Here is a 25,472-nt window from a genome sequence, read left to right on the forward strand (position 1 = left end):
AGACTGAGAAACAATGAGAGATTTTTTAAAAAGTAATTATAATAGATCAAAATCATGTCACTTAAAAAAAATCTTTACTTTCCACATTTCAGATCAGTAAAAGCAACTCAAAATTGCTCTTTTGAAAAAAAATTGGGTAACCTGTTAGAAAAATTCTTCAAAAATGCAATTATTATTTGCATAACAACGATTTGCAACTTTAAAAGTAATTACAGGGGCCAGCCCGGTGGCATAGTGGTTAAGTTCGCACGCTCCACTTCGGCGTCCAGGGGTTCTCAGGTTCGGATCCTGGGCGCAGACCTACACACCACTTATCAAGCCATGCTGTGGCAGCATCCCACATATAAAGTAGAGGAAGATGGGCACGGATGTTAGGTCAGGGCCACTCTTCCTCAGCAAAAAGAGGAGGATTGGCAACAGACGTTAGCTCAGGGCTAATCTTCCTCACCAAAAAAAAAAAGAAAGTAATTACACTTTTCTGACCATTTAGCAAAAATTACCAAAATGCTTTTCTGCTCAAATCTCTTCTCCCCAAATTATTTTATCTTTCCAACACAGAGAAGTTTTAAAGGAGGGGGGAAGTGTTTATCTTGGGAAAATAAAAGAGTAAGTCTGCTAAAGTTTGAGAAGAAAGAACTCAACAAATGAAAAAGAAAAGAAAATTAATCAAAGTTGTATTAAAGCTCTGGAAAGAAGACTTGGGTCACAATTCTAACTGGACTTTCAAATAATTGTTTCAGATTGTGTGTTTTTCCACAAGTGACTCAATCCCTCTCCCTGCAGTTTCATTTTTGTAATTTGTCAAAAGCAGAATGTCTGCTCTACTGCCTTCACAGGGCAGTTATAGAGGATAAAATGAGAGAACAATTTGGGAACGTTTAAAGCATTGTAAAATATAAAAGACTATTAACAATGCCCATCGCTTTCTAAAGAACTGGTAGAACTACAGAAACAGAAAAAAATATCAAGACATTGATGTAATTTATAAAGCTGCCATTAGGTGTCAAAATAATACAATGATTCAGCGTCTTTCCTTGGTAGACTGCACTTTTTAAAAGATACTCCTAGGTTAAAAGTAATTTAGTTTAGAATCAATTCTTTAATTCTTTTAACCCACTGAATCATTTAAAATGTGGAACATCCAAATTTGATTCTTTGTTATAAATACAAGTTTCACAGTTTGAATCCGGCCTTCCTATGAAACGACAAGGATGTATGAAGCAGAAATAATTTCAATAGTGCTTATATATGAAATGAAAATAGAAAAAAAGATGCAAGAGGAAAAAAAAAGTACTTTCTCCTACTAAGTGAAAAACAGAAAAGCAAATAGTAACATAAAGTTTGCTTTATTGCCAAATATATGAAATAATTTTCCCTTTAATGACCTGAGTCACGTCATCTCCACTCTCCCTCCCCACATCTTTTTAAAGATGTCACTAATTGTGTTTCTTTTATAACTTTTGGTTTGCTCAATCACCATAGAAACCAGTGAGTAAATGTCTACAGAGAGTTCATGGTCACAGAAAGCTGGGACATGCGAGGCTGGAGTTCCACAAGATGACCAGACGTGCTGTGAATCTAGGAAGAGAAACCACCATCGATGCAAAGGACAACCAGGTGGACACTGATTTGGTTTTACTGGTAAATGAGGAACAGACTTTCGTTTCCTTATTTTGCTACTGGGATTGCCTTACAAATCAGGATAGTGCTGGCAATGTGTAAGAATTCAGATGAAGCTTTTTTAAGGAATTTATGTCTTAGATTCTAAAATGGGACACATTTCCTGAGAGGATAACTGGACTGAGGTAGGAGGTACTCGTGTCTTCTTTTAGGTGAATCATCTTACCTAAACCAGGATCTACTTGGCTCATATTATGAATTCCTGGAAAAAAATCTTGTTTTCTTATGAACCATGATGATGACCTAAAATTCAACCTATTATTAATTGTTTGGATAGTTAATAAATCAGTGTAAAATTGTTTTGCCTCAACTTCATTTAAATCCAAAGTTAAAACAAATTCCTCTACATTGTCAATACATTTCTGACCCTTCTGGAGTTTGTCTCAGGAGACCAGGGGGGAGGGCGGGGAGGCCACAGTCCTGTGTGCCAAGAACATTTATCATTTGGTGTGTCAGGGCACTATTGTTGCTGACTTCTTTCATGTGGGGCTTTTGTGGGTCTCTTGGGGTTCCCTATGCTCAGGGTATTCAGACTGGCATCCTCTGGCATGGGTGATGCTCTCTGACTTGCTGCTGGTGACTCCCCTTGGCTTTGGCATCGCCTTTCTCTGCTGAGGGTGCCTTATCATTGGCAGAAGGCCTTCTTGTGTGGGGTCCATAAAACGCCATTGCATCTTGCTCCAATTTTGTCTGCCCTGAGGCTAAAGAATATAAATTGCTTATGACTGAGTTTGAACATAAAATTTTTTGACCCATAGCCCTTAGATCCAGGGATATAAAGTTCTACCAGTCTCCTGAAAAAATTCTCCCTTTTTAAAGATTCTACCCTGGATTAATTACCAAAAGCCAGCATCTGATCAAGGCCTGGACAAACTACATTAACCAACACTTCCTAGTCCCTTACATCTATAGATTCTGTATCTTCTTCAGTGAAATAAAAGTCTGTCCAAGTTTTATCATCCCTATTATAAATTTATCCTAAAACTTTATGACTGTTTTGTGATATTTCTATATCTTAACATTACTCTTTAATGTTTGAATTGTATTAACAATTCTGTATTAGTTTTTCCATTTCTTGATCATTATGGCATTTAGTTGTTTTCACTTATGCTTATAGTGCTTTTATATGCCTCCTTACTTCTTAATGTTCTATGAACATATTTGGTTTTAATCTTTTGTGTTCTATTGGCTTTTTAATTTACCTTGTAAGAATTAGATATCTATCTTCCCATAAGTGGTGCAGAGGAAAAAGAAAACAAGGAACTCATTTAACCCATCATTATTCTCTGGCTCTTAACAACTTAAAATGGATAGACTTTTCGGTTTGAACGGGTTCTTCCCCAAAGACTAAAGAAAACACTACACTAGCATCCAGTAGATCTGATGACTTTGACAGAGAGACTCTCAATCACAGCCTGGAATAAACTCTGGCATGTTCGACCTCTGAACACTATCAGGTCAGAACTGTGAAGCATCCCTTCCCAAATGAAGCGGAAAGCATCTGCTTTCCCAAATGAAAGCAGAACCTTCAACTCCTCTAACCACCTAGGATGGTGATTAGAGGTTTGGGAAGCCTTTCAGGCAGAGGCTGGAGGGGCATCTATTTAGGGTATTAGTGGTCTATTGTGTTGGCAATTTATTCTCTGGCCGAGGTACAAACTGCATTAGATAATCTCAAAAGTTTACTGCAGCTCTCAGATTTCATCTGCCACGACATCATGCTGTTAAGTTTTTATCTAAAACGTCTCACACCCTCCATTCTAATTATGGAATTAGAAACCAACTGCGTTTGCCAGACAAAACAGACAGGTGGAGTTTCCAATTGCAGACTAGTAGGCAGCCCGAATAATGTGCTGTTTCCTCTAAATTTCACATGAGATACAGAGAAAACACACATCTTCTCTTTTCTCCTGTCCCATTCACTTTCTGCTAAGATATTCTCATTTTCCCAGGGCTGAGGGTCTTGTGTCATTTTCCCAGGTCACCAAGATACAGAGCCTCAACCAACATTACTACTGCTGAAGTCACCTTTGCCTGGTTGGCCAAGATTCTTGGCCAAGAGAGGAGATATTCCTGGGAGCAGCATCCTTTCTGAACTGCCAAAGTCTCTTCTGAGACCTGTTGGTCAGCATATGAGACTTCTCAAGGCAAGTGCTTTGTTAGCACCTTCTCCTCTCTCCTGGAGAATTTAAATCTCCAAAAAAAAAATGCAAAGTAAGTCCTCTTCAAAAGTAGCCCAAGAAACCTGGCTCTGTTAACATTTCTTTACTGTTAATAGGAAATCTTTATTCAGCCCTACAGCTAAAAAAAATTCTAATTATTTCAGGACAAGCTGCTGTTTCTCATGTTCTGATCCCAGAGCTCCCTCTTGTGGCCTGATGGGAAATTGAGTCAAGAAAGAACTAAAAGCACCTGTAGGTTGTGGGGTTCGAGCAATTCCCTAGAGCAGTGGTCCTCAAACTTCAGTGTGCAACACAACTACAAATAAAGTTTTATCTAAATATGGGTAAAGGAGTCCACCTTGAAGACCACGACATTTTAAATTAGCTTTTCAAAAAACTAAAATGCAGAACAAAGTCTGAGTATCTGTCTCAGGAGAAAACAAGCCAAATCTCCAAAATGTGGGTTACAACTAATGGTTCTCAAACTTTAATATGCATCAGAATTGCCTTGTGTTTTTAAAAATATTCCCGTGCTCAACACTCAGAGATTCTTTAGGTCTTAGGGAAGGCTCATAAATCAATTTTAAAATTGACACCCCAAGGTGTTCTGCCACAGATGATCTTGCGAAACCCTGGCAAAGACACTTAAGTTCCCTAAACAGAAAAAGGTGCTAGAGGTCAAAGGAAAAACTTAACTTTTCCTCTCCTCCAAAGAAAAAATCAGTTTCTAGATGCCATCATTTAACATCATGAGACTATTTTTTTTTGTTACATTAAAACATCAGAACCCACCTTGGGAGAGTTAGAGTGATATATTCTCCAAAGGACAGACCTAGGCTTTAGGAACACTGTCTGCTTGAGTCAGAGACCTGGAGGAGGCTCTGGAAGCCATCCAGGTAGACTCCTAGAGGCTAGATCCAGAGAGGTTAGTTGCTAGGTCCAAAAAAGGACCTCTGATGTGCTACAGTAAATAGAAGCAGCATCTGAACTCAAGGCTCTGTGATGGGATATGGGAGCAGGATGAAAGAATCTCTGACCACACCTTCTATAAAGGAAGTGCAGTTTGCTGCCTTGACTCTAGCATAAATGCTGGCATAGGGATGCTCCACCACATGATGCCCATAAGCATCAGGCTCCCTTTGTCTTTCACTGATGTCTGTTACCTTTTATCATGTACTCCTCTCATCACATTCTTTTCTCATCTTGAAAAGGTGAAAAGAAAAATTAATTCATAGATCTATGAGAACCAGAGAAACACAGTTGGTAAGAGGTGAATACTAGGCTGTCTTTATGCCCCAAAATGAGCCCACAATATTGTGTTATCACTGTAACTATTTTTAAGGTGTCCAAGTAGTTAAAGCAAACGTTTAGACCACTGATTCCCAATCCTGATGTGACATAAGCAGGACAGCTTAAAATCTCTGAAGGGTTATTGTGAAACTATCAAAAACAAAATTAAGTTAATCATTTTCTTTCTTAAAACATATACTTTTGCTACCTTGACGGAGAAAAATCTGCAAATCATACTGTGATCCAAAAGTACCCTAACCCTAAAAAGACTGGAAATAAAATATCTACATATGAAGCAATGAATAACTGTGAAAAATAAAAATCAGCAGACATTTAAGTGTCACTTATGCCATGAAAGCAGTCTTTACTTAAGTTAATAGTTGTTCTGAGTCCATGAAATTGCTTGTTTTCTCCCAGTGTTCCCACTCAATGTGGACTGTATTAATCAAATCTGGACTGTGAAGAGCTGTTGCCTCAATGCCAATAAGTGAACTGTATTATGTATATTCTACAGGTCAGACTCTACCTTGGTGATCCTGCCACCATTAATCAGAAAACTGAAGAGTTGGAAATGGATCGTACAAATTATCTACCCGGGTCCCCATCCCCTTAAAGAAAGAGAAACTATAACTCAGAGGTTAGATTACCTAATCTAGATCACCCAGACAGTTAATTATTGAAGAAGAACTATAATCCAGGAAAGTTCCTAAACCAGCTCTCAAGGAAACTGAGGCTAAACAGTAAGAATAAATACAAGGATACAAACAATATAATCACATATTACTTAAATAATTTTCAAGAGAATTAGAAACTCAGGCAAACAGGACGAGAATATGTCATTGAGGAGATTGGGAAGTATTAAGATTGGGCAAGGACCTATTGCTCTTAATAGCCACTCAGCACAACCCTACAACAAAAACCTACCTATTCTTCTGTTCTCTTTCTGCTTTATATCCATAGAGAATGTTTTAAAATAGTAAGATTCTGGAGAGTTTTGCTTCCTCATAATAAGTACAAATGTGGAATAATCATATAGAAATAAGAATACCTGGGGACTGAAATCACTCCTGCTCCTGCTTTAGCAGGATTACACCTCATTTTCACAGCAGTTGATCGGCCATTAGCACAAGACGTTGTAGTTGTAGAAGACCTATTATAAGGCAAATGTCATTTTACAAAAACAGCTCTGACACAGATCACAAAGACAAAAATATCCCCTGTATAATTGCTTCTGTGCTTTGTGAACAAACGAAAAAGAAAAATGTATCAAAGTTCACTAATTTAGAATTTTAATATAAATTGAGCTCATTTACTTTCACTGTCTGTGAAAAGTTGATTATTTTCCCAGGTAAAGTGATAAGCTATCATAAAAGTATTTAGTGAAGCTATTGTAATGATCACCAAAATTATAATAAAAAAATTTTTAAGGGAATAGAGGTCATATCTACTTAGACTGATGTTTTGATGTGTGAATTACAAATAATTACTGCCTAGACAATGAAGTAGAATCTCTTTACTGTCTAATTTAAAAGATTATATGAGATAAATTATATACTGCTTTCAAAATATTCCATGTTTCCTACTTTTTACTAAGTCTTTCATTTAAGAACCAGTTACTGATTATCTATTAAGTGTAAGCCCCTATAGTAGGCACCCTGAAGTGACATCCTTTTGATTAAAAAATAGTCAAGGGAAGCAGTATCTTCACTTACTTATAAAAGAAATGCACATCTGGTATTTGGCTAGGTGGAATTGGGAACATATCTTCTTTTATATTAATATTCTGCAATGTAGTTTCAACTGTCACTCCTAGATGACAACAAAAAAGAAACAATATATTAAGCAATACGGGAAAATTAGGTTTTTTTTAGTCTCTGTATATCTGAATAGAAAATAACTTTACTTTGATGCTGTGATTTTCCCAGAAATATTGTATTAAATTAATACATTCCTGCTGACCATAAGAACCTTTCCAAAGTCTCCAGAATAAAAAAGAAAACATTCTACTCCCTAGCTTTGTAATTTTGTTTAAGTCACTTCACTTCCCTGGGTCTTATGTCCTGAATCTCTAAAATGTATGCCATAATATAGACGATCTCTAAAGCCCTTTCCAGTTCTCACATTTCAACAATATACTATTAAAATTCTCATTCTTCTGGTGAGTTCTGTCGAATGAGCTGGGCTATTTTGCTAATACAGCTTTTCCCTCATATCCAATATAGACATACTCGACAAAACAAAAATTTTTGTGCCCAAATAATTTCCAGAAAATAACTCCAAAATTTGTTTAATCTAGAAGCTATCTAAAAGTAAGACATGTTTCCAATCTCTTGTAGGCCAAATGATAGCAGAGCCAAAATGCAAGCAATAACAGTAACCTTAGCTTCTGACACCTAGTTCTGATGCTGAGCACAAGCTCGGTAACTGACCTTGGTGCTGAAAATTAAAGCTCAAGTCCTCTGGAGTCTACAGCAATGGTTCTCAACTCTGGCTGCACATTAGAATCGCCTAAGCAGCTTGTTAAATTGTTAGATAGTTACATGCCTTGTTAGATTCCTAATCCCCACCCTAGAGGTTCTAATGAACTTGATCCCTAAGAATCACTAAATAGGGACCTGAATTCTTCTTAAAACTTTCCTATACCTTCCAGACCACAGAGACAGAAAGGGCAGACGGGGTATAAAATTTAGCACATTCACCTTTGCTATTTGTCACCAGCTTACTTCTGGTATGAAAAAAGATTATGAAAACTGGTGGCAGATATTATGACTTAGGTTTATATTATGTTTGTTTCCTGTTCTAATTTTGTTTATAGTTTTTGTTTTTAAAATTATTTTGTTTCTTAAACTCCCAAAGAATCTGATGAAAGGCACAGACTCTCAGAAAAGATCTTATCACATATGAATTAATATATAAATTCAGAAGATCCTTGTCCTCAGTGAGATTGATCAATAGACCTCACTTGTAGGGGCTTTTTAACCATGTTACAAAGTGATGATTTAGAATTACCTGTGGGCCTTAATCATCTATGGTAAACACCAATGCAATAAGTTTTAATTTTACCATATTACCATAATTTTAGAATAAATACATGCATGCATATAGGAACCAAACGAAGCTTACCTAAAAATGTGTCTGCCAGAATGATGGATTGTGATGACAAGGCTGCTCGGAAACCCTTACTTTCAGAAGGAATAATAGTAGACTGGCATATATATGCTCCTACCAAATTCGTGTAGTCATCTGACCCTGCCACCATTTCCTTTACTGTAAAGTCTGTTATATTGTTGGTACAGAGAGCCATCTTCTTCCCCTAGGAAAACAAAGTCATAAAAAGGTTTTATTGAAGAGTCAGTCGCTAAACTGGATCTCAGATAGCTAACGACTCTAGTAGAACAGCAGCTCTCTCCTCACCACAGGGATTCTGATTTAATTGATCTGGTGTGGGGCCCAGACACTAGTATTCATTAAAAGCTCTTGAGGCAATTCCAATCTTCAACCAGGGTTGAGAGTCACTAAGTTATAATAAATACAGTAATTCAAGGCTGCACTGCTCCTCCAACTATAAGCATCACTTATGCTGGATGCAAGCCATCTAACTTAAGGAAATAAAAGTCATCTATGAGACCTTCAATTCATAGGATAACAATGCATACAAAGAAACCAGAAAAATGCTGGTGAAGGTTTTAATGCCAAGAAAAAAGACTTGTTCTTCCTTCTCCTTTATAGGCCTATGTGGGGCAGAAAGGTAATGTGAAGACTGAAGAAGAAAGCATAAAAGCCATATTGCAGCAACACCCTAGGACAACATCTAAACTCAACAGTTGGTCACTACAAGTGTCTTTAATCACCTACCCTTAGACTCAATGATGTGTATCTGCTTACCTCCACAGTAAGTTGAAGGGAATACAGAGGTTTACTTTTTTACTCATTTGGAGGGTAACTGGAAGATACAATTTATAAAAAGTGGAAGATTGTTTAACTATAGGAATGTTTAAATATACTATAGTCCCACTAGAAAGGACTAGAGCGTGCTTTATAACGTCTAGGAAGAAATGTATAAAGGAAAATAGGAATACCATTTTATTGGTCTTAAATGTAGAGTGTGCACAGATGGGCATAAAGAAAAGAATATAGATTTCCCCTTCTTAATGCAGCTACCAATCCTGACCTATAAAAGTCTCTCCCTCCACCAAGCCTTCTCACCACAATACAGGTGCAATATATTTTTACTAAGCTTAAATTAAATTGTTGAAGCCAAAAAGAGAGAAACAATGGAAAAGATCAGAGAGCAACTGAGGACAGAAACAGGAAAACAACAGTAAAAGGAAAGAAACAAGAATAAAAAGGAAAGAGAGAGAAAGGAGACAGAAGATGGAAGAATACACAGAGGTAATACAGAAATGAGATGGAGAAGAAGTGTGATATATAATGGAATTACTCTTATTCACCGCCTTACACAGGATTTAACATAACAGGTATTTAATATATATTTATTTATTGAGTGAACTGAGTGACTAACCAATTGAGTGAGTGTGTTAGATCACCCCATGTAAAATCAGGACAGGACGAATGTCATGCCATGTAAAGTTTATAGATCTTTTTTGTTTGAAAACTTCTGTGGTCATCAGATCTCTTTTTATTTCCTTTGCAAAATGTTTGGCACAATATCTCATATGGTAGACCATTCAAGACATTATGGAGTTAATATGGAAAGAAACATGGAGGAAACACCTTAGTATATTTTCGCCTTTGCTAATGGTGTATACGTATACATACTTCCCAACCTCGTTACCCATAAAAATATTGGACATATAGTCCTGTAACTCTCCCCATTACCAGTATTAATTAAGGTTCTGCCTCTTCCCACACAAAATAAAATCCAACTACTTATTAGCAGAGGCTACCTGATCAACTGACATTTGTCCCCTGCTTACCTCTTTTTTATTTTTGGACAAACTTCCTCTTGGAAGTTGTTTTCTTTTTAAAACACAAAATTGACAGTATAAACAAGAGTAAAACTTTCTCAAACCATAACTGCCTGTCTAAAAAATAGGTAATATTGACAAGCCTGACCCATTTTTACAAAAAGGAAAGATCCTCAAAGCACTTACACCATAACTCCAAGCTCTGGGGTTCAACTGATTGGATAGTGCTTTGATGGGCTGAGAAGCAGACAAGGTTGCCGGTGGTGAAGGAAGACGCCAACATGTGAGGAGGCAACAGAGGATTGAAGCTTTCAAAGCTCAGCTTCTGACATTTGGTTGTTAGCTTCCATAGAGATTTTATTGGTCCATCAACACAGAAAATACCAACTCAATCAGAGCTGAAACATAGCTCCATCTCACCTTGACAGCCAGAACTCACCTCATGCCCACATAAACTGATATTGAAGAAATGGAAGTATTTCGTTCCTTTGGAGGTAAAGCTGGGGCCATTCATTAAGGAGCCCACGCTGCTGAGGTGGCTGAAGTCATAGTGCAAACTCTGATTTTCTTTTTCATGGTGGAAAAAGCAGTCACTATAGCAAACTGAGTGGTCCTTTGATTAAAGATTAAGAAACATAAAAAATATATATATATACAATATATATAGCAGAAAACAAAGTATTAGCTGCTATCAAAAATGTGTTTCAAAAAAGTTCTAGGTTTAAAAACTATTTCAGTAATTTTGTCTTGATTATACTTTATTTTACCATACTAATATAGAGAATTTCTAAACACTAACTAGATTTTCCCAGACGAAATTCAAAGGATTTAGAATTTTTTTAAAGTAAGAGTCAGGTCATTCTAAGGTTAGCTTCTCATAGAAAGGTATTTTAACAAATAGCCAAAAGTCCCTGTTATGCCACTTTAAATAGACAATAAAATCACTTTCTCCTTCACCCATAATATAGCGTTGACCCTTGCCCTTAAAATGTTTTAAGATACGCCTGCTGCTCTCCATGTACTCCTACAGCCAACCTACAGAGGGGGTTTACTTGCTCTACCTTAACAGAATACACAAGAAATCAATTTTAATACTTTTGGAAAGCGTTTTTATTTGGGTGCTTTTCTTAATATTTTATGTTCCCAGGAACTAGCACTTTCATGGCACATATTAAGTGCTCAATAAATATGAGAGGAGCAAAAACAAGAAAGGGAACAAAAAAGTCATTTATAAATATAACTAGCAACTTTGTAGCTCCTGGAGAAACCTTAAAGGGCACTTTTGAGTTTCTCTATTAAAATGTGCTTTCCCAGAGGCAACTGAAATACGGACTCACTTACCTGAGTGCTTCTACTCCCAGGCCCACATGGAATACAAGCCTCCTTGCCGTAGACCTGATGTATGGACAGGTAGGTGTCAGGTGGACACTCCTTGCACTGGTTGGTTTCTTTCTCAATGTAGTGGCCTGGGGGGCAGGGGACACACGATGAGCCCGACTGTTCAGAACCGAGGGCACAGGCACGGCATGAGGACGCCACCCCATCAACTGCATTAGCGGCAGTGATAGAATAAATCTTCACCATGTCATTGATGAACCGTCTATTCTAAAAAGAGAGCAGAAAGTAATGACTTCTGCCTTGGGACTTAGTTGTACAACCAGATTATTTCATGTTGATATTACCAAAATAACTAAGCAGCCTAATAGTTTATAATTGACAGTGGATTAATATTATTCCTTTTTGGTTCTTTATTCTTAAAAAATCTTAAATCTTAACACTAGAAGCTAATTTCCACAGTAACGGAGTTCCAGGAGTTTTGCCACAATCACCATGAGATATGTCAGAATTGGTACAACTCAGACATATTTATAGACTTTACATCTGGAAGAACAGATATGGTTTAACAGAGGAGCAACTTGATCTCCCATCATTGTTTATTCAGATATAAGCCTAAATGCAATGATACAATGGGCTGTTTGCAGTGTGGCAGGGTGGAAAAGCCTTGGACTGGTGACAAGACAGTTTTGGAGTTCTAGGCTTAGAGCTCCGGTCCTCACCTAAACACTAACTGTGTAATATCGATGAAATCACACCACTTCTTCGGGCATTCCTCTCCCTCTTTACACTTTTCCTAACCAGTGTACTCTGATTTCTACTGAAAGGATGCATAATAGAGAGTGAAAACCTGGGTCTTGCTATACTTTCCCTTCTTATGACACTGAGTCAATTAAAGTCTAGTTTTCATCAAGCAGTAGGCATCACTGTATCAGCACAGAGCAGCGTCACCCTGGACTATTTAATGCTTTTTATCTGGGGAAGAGACAAAAGGAAGGCAAGAAGAGGTAAGATTCCATAGCATGTTCACGCCCCACATGATGGTAAATCTCAACACTCGTAAAGAACAACTGGAGTCAAGAAAAACTCGGGGAATGGGCTCCCCAGTGAGAGCCTGAAGAGAAAAGAGAAAATGCTCTACATTCGCCACCAAAGCTTTCAACTAGCTTCTGAACAAGCGGTTTACCTTGTTTTCACCTTGGGAAGGTCACGTCTATGGAGATCCACAAAAATAACAGTCCTGCTACTATTGAAACATACAATGGAATTTACTTAGGGGAGGATTAAAGTCTATTCTAGCAGGGAAAGTAAAAGAGAGTAAATAATTCTGCGTGTTAACTCAATCGTGTAAATGTGTACATACACAATATCCTGTTTATAAAAGGAGACACTACTGTAATGAAATAATAAACCAACACCAGTTAATGGCTCCTGGACAAATGTCAGATCATTCACACAAAGAGAGAAAAAGTCATCAGCCTTCTCAAAGTCTCAGAGGGCTTTACGTGTAAGTTTTTAAATATGGTAACTACAAAATCAGATTTTCTTTCTCTTAAGCTTTCAGCAACTATATTTGTTCAGAGCACAGAACAATTCAACAATCCATTGTTATTCCATTTCACACACCCTCGCTCTCAAAAAACAAACCAAAACAACACTAGTTTTAGATTCATCCACTCCATAAACAAATGATTGATTCCATATCAATAAAAAGCTAAGTCTTTTCCTCCAGGAGATTTGAGTGATTGCTTTGTAAGAATCTCCACTGTGGGCATCATCCTTATGTTAAAAAAGTACTTGGAACTTACATCTTGACCCTGATTAGTTCTCTGGAATGCCCATGTAAATGTAAATGTTGCATTCTTGAAGATGACGTGGGTGTAAGCTTGTTTTTCTTTGGTTCCACCCCATGATTCCACCACATTCGTACTTTTTCTATTAATATCCTAAAATATAGTAGAAGAAATATATACAAAAAAGCACAAACTCAGTATTAATATACATTACTAATCTGTGTTTGTATTTACCGTAAACCCTATAAGATTCATGAATATATATCTGCAGATCATGTAACCCTAGAATTCTCAAAACTTCCCTTCAAGTCCACACAAGCACTCACTAGCTTAGTAATTACAATATATCAATCACATTGTCAACATAACCTGAAAGAGGTCTCAAATCATAGTATGTTTAAGGGAGTTTTGGGGGACAGGGGTGTGTGTGTGTGACTCTAGCTTAGGATATAGACGGGGAAACATAATTCCTCCAACTTCTCACAGTACACTTCTAGGATCCTCATAGAATGGCAAGGATTTCCATTTGTATCTTTTTCCTTGAGAGATTCTGCTAGGCAGCTCTTGCACAGGAATTCCAAGTTCACCCTGAATTATACTTGCAACTTCCAGGCTTCCTCAAGTGCAGATTAACCAGAATGTTATTTTATGTTCATGAAACATTCTTTTGCTTATACTTGAATTCCAAAAGGATTAATTTCTGTAAGATTTTATTTCTGATATCCTTAGCTAAATTCAATATTTAGGCTATTATACAAATGTCTGACATTCTAACCAATATGCTGTTATTAACATGGTTAATATGTCAGCCAAATAATGTAATGCACATCTAATTTACCTGAAATGAAAACCAAGGCTAACCCTGAATTTTCTAATTAGTCTTTCTTCCAGAAACCTTAAGAGACGACTAAGGAATTTGGATGGGCTTCTGTTAGTTACCTGGGATGTTGACAATATGGTGGCATGAGCTCAAGATATGTCTCTTTCTTTCTATGATATAAACATAGGAGTCAAACATATTATAAAGTAATCAAATATGCTATAAGGAGATGTGTCTTGAGTTCACGCCACAGATAGGAATAATAGAATGTGCCTGTCATACATTACAGAATCCCCCACATACCAAACAACCAAATCATCATACGTGCTTCCTCCTAAAAGTAGCTCATAATATACAGAGAGTGCTCTGTTAAACACCATCTTTCTGGATGTTTATTCCAATAATAAATGGAATTTATTGTATTACTGCAAATAATACCACCTGACATTTGTAAAACACTGCATGATTTTGCAAGTATTTTTACATGCCACCTAATTGATATCTCAAAAAAATCCTATGAGGAGACCAAATCACGCACAGAGGAAAGAAAACTAACAGATTCTGCTATGAGATAAGAACTCTAAGATTGATTTACCAAAATAAATACCTGTGATCCCTACCCTCAGGAATGCTTGGTCAAGTGACGGAGGCAAAAATATGAATACATTCACATAATTAAAATAGGGTTTTTCTCAAAGGGTTTTAGGAGCACACTGGAGAGAGTAGTTAACTTTACTTAAAGGAATAAGAGAAAGCTTCCCAGAAGAGGTCAAGTTTGAGCCACCCTTGAAGTATGAATGGAGTTCACCAGACAAAAGACCAAAAGGAAGAATGTTATTTTAGCTTAGAGTGTAAAGGCACAAGAAATGAAAAAGTAGAGGGTGTTCCACTAACAGATTCAGGGTATCTAAAAATGGGTGAGTAGCAACAGGAGGTTTGGTGAAAGAGGCTGGGCAAAGAGTACAAAAAGCCATACAGGTGCCGTGCTAAGGAATTTTAAGTGTAATCATAGGCTATTGGGTCTCAAACTTCAGTGTGTATCAGAATCACCCTCAAGGCTTGCTAAAATACAGATTGCTGGGCCCCATCTCCAGAGTTTCTTTTTGTGTGTGTGTGAGGGAGACCAGCCCTGAGCTAACATCCAATGCTGATCCTCCTCTTTTTTTTTTTTTTTTGCCAAGGAAGATTGGACCTTAGCTAACCTCTGTGCTCATCTTCCTCTACTTTATATGGGACACCGCCACAGCATGGCTTGACAAGCGGTGTGACGGTGCACGCCTGGGATCCGAACCTGCGAATTCCAGGCCGCCGAAGCGGAACGCGAGAACTTAACCGCTTGCGCCACCGGGCCGGCCCACAGAGTTTCTTATTAAGACTAGAATGGGGCTCAGACATTTGCATTTTTAATAAGTTCCCAGGTGATGTTGATGATGCGGGTCAAAGGACCACACTTTAAGAACCACTGCCATAGGCAATAAAAAGCCACAGAGGGTAAAGGGGTACATTTGTTGTGGATGCTTCTACTATCGTTTTTACGTTTATAAAGATAATTTTGACAGCAGCATGGATGACAGAATGCAGATAAGAACAGATAAGAAACTACGGTTGAGAGATAATAGGAGTCTGAATTTCAGCAACGGCACTGAGTATAAAGAGGAACTAAGAGATTAAAGAAATAAGGAGGCAGAACTGGGAGAACTGAGGACTTATTGGTTATTTGTGGTGTAATATATGGATGTGTTGAAGATTATTAATGATCTTCTTTTACTACGAAAAAGTCAATTTTTTATACCAAAATAGTCTGCCTTCATTTAAGCTATTAGTAATCACGAATAAATATTTAAATCTCCATATATCTTGTATATCATGGAGGAAAATGTTAATGGACTATTAACTAGCTACTAAAGGATCATTGGGAAAAAAGCAAAAACAAATTATGTCTATGAAGTCACTACTTAATTAGAATGCTGAAATCTTAGCCAACAACCTTCTAATACCCACATAAGGTCTCAGTAAATTTTGTATTGCTACTTTTCTCAAGCTAAAAGTTGAGATTTATAGGACAACTAAAAAATGTGCAAAAAAAAATGGGCAAAATTATGACATGTACATAGTAAAGTCCTTTGTCTACATTTATTAAATTTAACAGGGAAGTTTTCTTTCTTCCCAGTGCTCTACACCTCCATTATTTTTCTGCCCTCACTTATTAATTCATGTTTTCATATTAAGATATGTTTTTCCCTCCTGATAGTTTGAATTGCTGAATGGTTACTGGGGGAGAATTTTCATTTTGCTGGTGGCGTATTTTTATGAAGGAATTTTCTACCAGATTAATATTCCCTGGCTTCTATTAGTTGCTCAGGCCCCCTCACTCAGTCCTTCCCATGAGGAATGAACACTTTTTTTGTAGGCTTCATTGTACAATTCTTAGTGACTTCTTTAGACATGTTTAAATGTTTTTGGAAGGCCCTAATAACAGGAAGAAAAACGGGCTTCTTATCCCAACTTGCATGAATAAATTCACACTTGAAGGAGAACGCTAAGCTTAGAAATCCACCTTTGAAAGCCACTCTTTCACTTACCACCATGAAGTACAGAACACAGTCGGCAGAACAGAGGGTCTCAAAGACAAATGTTATTCTTCCCAGTTCAGAACCCATGGCTCCAGTCATAGAGGTGGGTGGTCTGGTTGACAGATTAAAATTGCAATATTTATAGTCTGTTCTAAATACAATCTGGAACAGATTTAAGTCACTTTTTCCACCACGCTGAGAGCCATGCTCTTCTCTTCTCCTAAACTATTGCTCCCCCAAACACAACTCTCTCCTTAATCTCTGCATGGCTGTACCCTTTGTTCTAACATAGAGTCTACACAACCATGGTAATACGCTTGAATTTCCTGGTGTAAACACTACCACCCATCCTAAAACAAGAGAAAGACTCATACTGGGAAATTTCAGCATGAGGGACTAAAGCAAAATGGGATTAAACAATTTGTAAAATATACTCTACGGATAAAAGTGAGAGAAAAATAAATACATAAACCAAAAGATATTCCCGCAAACAACTTGTACTAAGACCTCTTCATTAAGCATCCAAGCATCACGGTTATTGTAACATTTGGATAGAATGTTGTTAAAAAACTTTCAGCTTCATCTAAGTCCTATACAATTAACAGTTACAGTTTCTCAATCACTAATTCTATAGATATTCTTAAATACAACACAGTATCCAACAACAGCTTGTACTTTGCTAAGTACATCACAATAAGTGAAGTCTTACTTCACTTATTTCTATAGGGAAACAGGCATGAGGATTCTTACAGAAGAGAATCAGAATTGGATTTCCTTACTTAAATCCTGGGATATGCAAGTTTAAGATCAGGTAATCATTATCAGAACCTCCAGCCCCACTCTGGATATGATCTCCAGCCACCTCCCAACCTGGAAATGATAAAAGTCATCTTTATTGGTAAAAATTCCATTAATGATTCCCAACAACCTTTTTAAATACAGTTAAAAAAAAGAATAAAGAAAGGACCATTACGTTCAAAGTTAGAAATACTTCAAAAAGAATTCCCTATTTTTAAATTGCAATTGCATATTGCACGCAGAGATAGACTCCTAGATACCGACAATGACGTTCCATATGATTTCCCAGGAAGAATCAAGTAACACATATTTGCATAAAAGTTATTTAATGGGAAAACTAACAGCAGTTTTCTCAATGAGGCATGATTATTTTAAGTAAAACAGATGGTCTTTATCCATTCTAATACACCGAGATGGAAAATCCTAGTCTTCAGGTAACCAATGGGAAACAGAAACTTCAAATTATTTAACGAAGAAGATTTGGGATCCAGAGTTCTTTCTTACAGTTTGCTGCACTCTCTTCCCTAATTTAACTCCTGCTCTGCATTCATTCACGTATTTATTCACTCAACTGGCATCCACTCAGTGCCAAGAGCCATGATACTCACTAGGGATACAAAGACAAGACTGGGCCCATCCTCTTTAAATAAGGTAAAAAAAAAAAAAAAGGACAATTGAGGAGTCAGTAGCCTATGTGAGAGACTCACACTAACAACTGCCAACAGTACGGGGTGACAGAGCTGCACAGAGAGGTAATGGGAGGTCTGTCCTCTGCACAGAAACAATCAACGCACTGCAGGCTGAAATAAAAGGTGGGAAGGAGCAGCATCCCCCACACACCATCATTTCTTTGTTTAGGAAATCGTATTTATATTTATTATGAAATTTTGAAAGCTACAGACAAATTTAAAGATGAAAACTAAAATTACTTATCATCTCATCACCCAGAAAAAAACCACTGTTTTGAGGTGTTTCTTTTCACTATCTTTGACGTATACATGTTTTTATATCATTGAGATCTTGTTGATAAATTTTGTATCACAGTTTTCTAAATTAATATTATTGCATAAGCATTTTCTATGTATAAATACTTCACCAACATGTTAATGATTGAATTCATAGTTTATCATGTAGATAGATATAATAAATTTCAATAATTTACTAAATCACTCACACTATAGGACTCAGCTCCTGTTGACCACACATCCATTTTAACCATTTGGATTGTTTTTACCTGCTAGCTAGCATAAATGACACTATAATGAACGTATTTTTGGTTAATATTTTCTGTATTTTTCTAGAAAAGAATCCCAGTAAAAAAATTATTGGGTCAAATAAACATATTTTAAACCAATATTTTGAGCTTTTATTTTGATTTTGAAAGCAATGTGTGTCCATGAAGAATATTTATGAAATATAGTAAACCAAACCAAAAAAATGAAGCAATTCATGCTTCCTAGAAACCTCCCACTCCCAACTGATAGCCTCTTTTATTTTTTTTAATTTTATTTATTTATTTTTTTCCCCCAAAGCCCCAGTAGGTAGTTGTGTGTCATAGCTGCACATCCTTCTAGTTGCTGTACGCGGGATGCGGCCTCAGCATGGTCGGAGAAGCGGTGCGTCAGTGTGCGCCCGGGATCTGAACCCGGGCCGCCAGCAGCGGAGTGCGCACACTTAACCACTAAGCCACGGGGCTGGCCCACCAACTGATAGCCTCTTAACATTTTGGCATATTTCTTTTCAACCTTTTTCTAGTGCACACTTTTTTTAATATACCTTAGATTTTACTGTATAATCTACTTTATTTTCAGATTTCTTCATCTAGCATTGTCTTCAGATTTTTCTAATTATCATTATTTCAAAAACATTTCCCCATTAAAAATCATTTCTACATCTAATTTTAATGATTTAACAATTTTTGCATTTTTAATCATGATTTAATTTAATCACATCCCATTGTTGGATATTTAGTTTGTTTTTTCCTATTTTTTACTCTTACAAACAACACTAAAATTAACATACTTGCACATAATTTCTTTCTTTACATCACATCAATTCCTTGGTATAAATTCCCAGAAGTGGAATTATTGGGTTGGAGAATGGGGACATTCAAAATTCTTCAAACATTGGCAAACTGTTTTCCATATGGCTGCCATTTTTAATGCCTGCATAACATTTCCTCTGATCAGTATAGCATAACTTTCATAAACATTATTCTATTGTTGGATATTTAGACTATTTCAATTTTTGTTATTAAAGATAATGCTCAATGAACATCTTCATAAATAAACAGTAACTTTTTTAAACAGTAAAAATTTAAACTATAGCCTCTAAGTAAAGGAGTAAGCACGTGGGTAAATCAAGTATTGGCATGAGAGTTAGATGAAGTGTAAGTTCCCTAAAAGATCAAATAAAAGTTCCAGATAATCTTTACTAGTAAGTGAATACACACACACACACGTGCGTGCGCGCACACACACGTATTGATGCTTTCATAGAGTCATTCACTACCCTGGCCTTCCTAATCTTATTTTTCCAATAGGTCTTAACTTCTCAACTTAGAATTCAATCACAGGAACTTTTAGGAACATAAACTCTCATGGTCAAGTAAAAACTATTTTTTTTCCTTCTCCCTTAAGATAATTTCCTAGAAGTGAGATTATTGGTCAATAGAGAGGACTATTTCATAATGTTTAATATATATTAAGGCTTTGTCTTTCCCTCTTTCACACATCCATCTAACCAACATTATTCAAGAACCTACTATTTGTCGATCTCTGTGTTCATCTGTGCTCACTTCCTACATCCCAAATCTGTTTATTTTGGATAAGCACTGATTTAAAACACATGCGATTAAAAAGCATTTTTTTACAATAATCAAATATAATATGGAGAAAAGTCAACTAATAAAAACTGCTAAAGAGCCAATAAAAGTAAAGGATGCATTTGGTGTAAAACCCTAGTATTTATAACACCTATTCCTAGCATCAATTTTAGAAATACATAGATATTGTCATTCATTCAACCAACAAATATTGCAGAACAACTAAGTGCTAGGCTGTCTAAGCACTTAAAATGTTAGGACAAATAAAATTCAGCAACTATCCTATAGAGCCCTGCCACATTTTCAAGTTTTCAGTAAGTGGGTTCATATATACTTTGTAAACACAGTCATAGATTTCACAGGCGGGGGAGTCAGAGATTATTTAACCTCTCACCACAGCTCAGTGCTGAGCCAGACGAAACTAATCCAGCAGAAATGCTATCATGCTACTCTTCAAAATGGCAAACAACACAGATTTCATTACCTCTCTTGGTATCCATTCCGATATATATATCCATAAACGGTGACCCTTAATATCTACTTCAAAACTGATTCCAAAAAAATGAAAAATAGTTTATATTATATCTTATAGAAAAGTCATCTGGCTGTGACACCACATTTACTATTTTGATGCGAGGGCTGGTAAGTAGCCTAATGGTAAGACTGAAGTTTTTCATACCTATATTTAGTATGTTTTTAGAGAGCTGAGTCTGAGAGTCTTGCTGCCAAAATACGTCTAGTAGGCTGACTCTGAACTCACCATTCATGCCGTCACACTTGGAATTTCCGACATTGAAGCAGGAAGTTTTCATGTTGCCGGGAAGGACATTCCACCATTTATATTCAAACCCAAGTGCAGGCTCGGTTCCTGCTGGACACGGTCTACATTCTACAGAAGACAAGTGGGCGAACAATTACATTTAAACTGCATCTGGACAACTTCCTCTTCCTCTGCTCCAAGCACTACTAAACTTTAATTAGCAGAGAGGGAAGGAGGAAGGAGTGATACTGGACCACAAATTCCCTTAAGAATTAATAATTTTTTCAAAAGCAATCTGAGAAGAAAAATAATTCTAGATACAGTATACACACATACTTGACTAACATTAAAAAGGAAAAGGATAAATACAAAACCTTTTAAAATAATTTTTCCCTTCATTTCTGGGAGTAACTGCTAATACCGAATTACCCTCCACAAGAAGAGTAATTTTGAAACAAGTTCTCTTACATGTGATCTTAGAATCAGTTCCCTCCACCTCACAAATAAGGAAATATTTCACCCTTCCTATTGGTTATTAAACTTAACAGAATATTATACCATTTAATCACAGACTGATTACTTGAAATTCAAAATATTGGCTATGTTGAAAAATGATGCTGGAAGTTGAAGAGTTTGGAAAGAGTTAGGTTTATAAATAAATCTAATTTAAATTAACATCTGGACACTGAAATGAAAGGGTCTTTTTCAACCATTTTTTAATGTACCCCAGACAATTCGCACTATCACATCAGTAAGAGAAGGGGTAGGGAGAGAAAATGTTCATTGAGCAAACACTTCCTGGTACCAAAGTACTACAGGAGACATTTTTACATAACCTGCTCAATAATTACGGGCTAGATATTATTGCCTGCAATTTTACAGATGAGAAAATTGAAGTTCAAAAGGTTTAAGTAACTGGGATAAATCATACTATTGGCAGTTTGCAGGACATGGATTCAAACCCAAGTCAATTTGACTATCAAGTCCTTTTCATGCTCTCTCTCAAGGGCTCTGGATATTAAGTATATGGCAAGACATCTGCTACTAAAATGCATTGTAATCTTTGTCTACTAAAATTAAAACATTCTGTAACCACTTTCTATACTATTATTTGATAAATACTAAAATTTTCCCAAATGTACACTTTGAAATAGTCTACTTGGGGACTATTTTAATTTCCATATGATCAAAATGAGCAATTTTTGCTATTCTCATAGCACAAAATATGGTTTATTATTCCAAAGCTGAAACAGAAGCTACAGTTTATGTTTGCATCAACATATGCATACACACACACTGGAAAAGGAGTATTTATCCTTAATCACTTAATATGGCGGAATTTTCTTATCAATATCCAAAGGCAAAGAGTCATCCCATTAAGAGGGTATTACACAAAATGCCATTAAAAAGCTATCTTTATGATATGATAAATAAGCCACTGCAGTCTCACAATTCCACTATCATATTTCTGAACTCTTCTTCAGCCTCTAAGAAAATATGTGTTTAAAGAATTCTTCCACAAAAGCAATTTAGAACAAGGTCAAAGTGGTACAACAAGACTATTTTGCTGAAGGTCCAATTCTTGGACTGACTGACATCCTACCCTTTGTTCCATCTGAAAACATTCCAGGAGGGCAGGGATGGCAAGAAGATGATCCATTGTTATAAAATCCAGGGTTGCAAGGGGGACAATCCTTCTTCTCTCCAGAAGGGGGCAACCTAATAGCATCTGTGAGATCCTCCCGGCAGATTTTGGGCTCTATCCACTTGTACATTAACTGAGTCTGCAAAAAAAAAAAAAAAAAAATGCTTGCAGGTCATATAACATGCTCCATTTGCTTTAAACTTCCAATAACAATAATGTTAAACTGACAACCTAGGAAAAGGCCAAATAGTGATAGAACAGAAGGGCCAGCTGAAGAGAATCTAAAACCTTAGTAACAAAATGAGAAAAAAAGAAAAAAACTTTGGTGGGGAAATGATCATTACTTCCAGAAGTTTTAACCCAAAGCTACAGGAGGCCTTACTTCATACACAGCATATTCCTCATATAAAATTCCTCTTTAAAATACAGACGACACAATTATAGCCCTTACTGTTCCAGTCACTCATTCACCTTATCCCAAAACTGACAAGTTTCTATGCAGAGACTGTCTTTGTCATTTTGAGGTCTCCACTACTCTCTTCCTTTCCCTTACCCACAGCACATATCACCATGCTTTGATCACAAAAGGCTTTTTTTTTTTAAGGAATATATCTACCTTCACATTTCAATCTGGTTATTTTATACATACTGGTAGTTGCCCTCTGAGTCTTTTCCAATATCATGAGGTTAGACTACGAGAGCTGTAGCTAAAATATTCCTAATTCTAGGCCCTGTTAGGAACACATGCAACATCAGGATTAAGACAGGCCCTGTTAGGAACACATGCAACATCAGGATTAAGACAGCCTCTACCTTCAAGGAGAGAAGTCTTTTAAACTTTATCCTTCCATTGTCTCTCACACATGCCTACACTGTAACACAAAACAAAATATAACTAAATAGCTATAATTCAGCCAAACCCAGAAAATTATGATTATAAAATTATGTTCATTTTGAAACCAGAAACACTAAATGGGTTAGCCATTTTAAAACAAAATTTATATACTCAGCAAAAAAATAAATAAAAGATATTCTAAATGCAAAGAGATAAATAAATCAATTCTTTCATAACAATACAGTTTTTAAAAAGAGACTAAAAGTTTCCTTCATTAGACATATAATCTGCTAAAAGTATTCTTTCTCCTTTAAAACAACTTCTGCAATAATAAGTCTAACATTGAAGCCAGAAAACCAAAATTAAAGGCAATTCTCTAAAGCTATTTCCAAATAATAGTAAATCATATATAGTAATAAGCCCGTTAGGCCACTCAATTTTATTCTCAAGTATTCTTTTAGGGAAGACTAAATTACCTTATCTGAAGAAGGATGCTTAAGAAAATGATATAAAAGGTAGACGTCTCAACAGAATTAGAAATAACACCTTTTCTTTTTACAACTCTCTTCCTGCATTTATTTTATGGCCTATGTCATGCTAGAGTTTAAACAACCACTTCACCCATCTGCTTGTCTTACCATCTGTAAAATGATGGCTGTTCCTGCTGGAGCTTCCTAAATAGCTGAAAAAGTAAATTAGATCCTATATCCATAAGGGGTTCTCAACTCCTCTGAGAAATGCATATAAAATTCAGAGAATCTCAGCAAATGAAACATCATAATATATGGGGGATTGTCTTTTTAAAATTCTGGCTTAACAAGTATAGAAAACAAATTTCCAATCCTAGTCAATTTACCAATTTGCTGATTTATTTTGACATTAATTAAAGTCGATTGAGCTATGTGTGAACTGCTGCATTGCTGGAATTGTCAGTTCCCATGCGAGAGTGGGTGCGGTGCTGAGGCTGAGCACAAGGAGTGATCCTGGGGGCACCATGTAATCCTCTCCACCACTCTGGGAGGTCAGCATTATTATCCTCAAGTGTATAAATGAGGAAGCTCTGGATTATAGCTGCTAAACAACTTGCCCCAAAGTCACACACAACTAGTAAACGGTTAAGCAGCACTAGTCGAGGAGAATCAGTTTGCTAAAGGTAAAAATAATAAAATATGCAAATACATTTTTGAGAAGTCAACTAACCACATGATTTTCAATCCAAGCACAGTAAATATTCAAAAATTAGAAAATTTTGCACCACCTTTAAACATTTAGAAGTCAAATTTCAAATGCTCTGTAGTAACAGTTTTGTTGACAAAGCCTCTTGCTTCACATGGCAGATTCTGTCTCTCTCTTTCTAATGCGGACAGATGCTTTCAAGTCTGGCTGACTGGGGAAAGATAGTAATTAATATTAATGATACTTAGCACCAGATGGCTCACAGTGAAGGTGAAAAACCATCAATCAATTTATTCTTCAGCAAGTTGGGATAAAATTAGGAAATGTTTTATGAAACCAAAACCCTAATAGAGCAAAATTTACCAGATTGCCATTAAGATTACAGAGAATCTATAGTCTCCAAGTATATTTATATTAAGCATGAATAAAATACGTTTTAAAAAAACACACGGAGGTATCAGTTGGAAGCTGGTTCTCATATCAAAATAAAATTCAAGACTGGAGGACTAAAATTTAGACAAATCTTGAGACTGGATTTCTCCATGGTTGCCTGCTTTCTTCCTTCAAATGTCCCTGCACACACGCACCAAGGCTTTGCAGACTGGCTGAATTCAGCAGAGCTAAACTGCATGTGCTTTAGAAGGGTCTACCAACCGCCACTTTAACCCAACTGCCTTGTGAGGCATGACGTTCCAGCTCAGATGTTCCAGCCAGGCAGGCTATTGCTTGCCTTCCTGCCTCTCCCAAACGTTGATCCTTTCCAGTTGCAAGCCACTGGCCATGGATTTGTCTCTCTTGGAATTACCCACACCATTCTGCCAAGTTGTTTCTGACCTCTCCTTCAAAGCCATGC

At 36.6% G+C, this 25,472-nt stretch overlaps 1 protein-coding gene across 3 annotated transcripts in view; it reads right to left on the reverse strand.

Annotated features, from left to right (window-relative positions):
• The window catches only part of ELAPOR2 (endosome-lysosome associated apoptosis and autophagy regulator family member 2), a 165,872-nt gene that overhangs the window by 23,052 nt on the left and 117,348 nt on the right, over positions 1 to 25,472 (reverse strand). For 2 of the 3 annotated variants that reach the window (XM_058524687.1, XM_058524695.1), the window contains exons 9-18: positions 22,567 to 22,747; positions 20,964 to 21,092; positions 17,361 to 17,451; positions 16,591 to 16,693; positions 13,204 to 13,341; positions 11,402 to 11,665; positions 10,500 to 10,673; positions 8,256 to 8,445; positions 6,845 to 6,941; positions 6,181 to 6,282 (exon numbers count right to left, since the gene is read on the reverse strand). In XM_058524687.1, coding sequence (XP_058380670.1) covers positions 6,181 to 6,282; positions 6,845 to 6,941; positions 8,256 to 8,445; positions 10,500 to 10,673; positions 11,402 to 11,665; positions 13,204 to 13,341; positions 16,591 to 16,693; positions 17,361 to 17,451; positions 20,964 to 21,092; positions 22,567 to 22,747 — 1,469 coding nt within the window. The remainder of the gene's footprint in view (positions 1 to 6,180; positions 6,283 to 6,844; positions 6,942 to 8,255; positions 8,446 to 10,499; positions 10,674 to 11,401; positions 11,666 to 13,203; positions 13,342 to 16,590; positions 16,694 to 17,360; positions 17,452 to 20,963; positions 21,093 to 22,566; positions 22,748 to 25,472) is intronic. The other variant, XM_058524702.1, reaches the window with a different exon arrangement.

The sequence above is a fragment of the Diceros bicornis genome, chromosome 3 (assembly GCF_020826845.1).
Source record: "Diceros bicornis minor isolate mBicDic1 chromosome 3, mDicBic1.mat.cur, whole genome shotgun sequence".
NCBI lineage: Eukaryota > Metazoa > Chordata > Mammalia > Perissodactyla > Rhinocerotidae > Diceros > Diceros bicornis.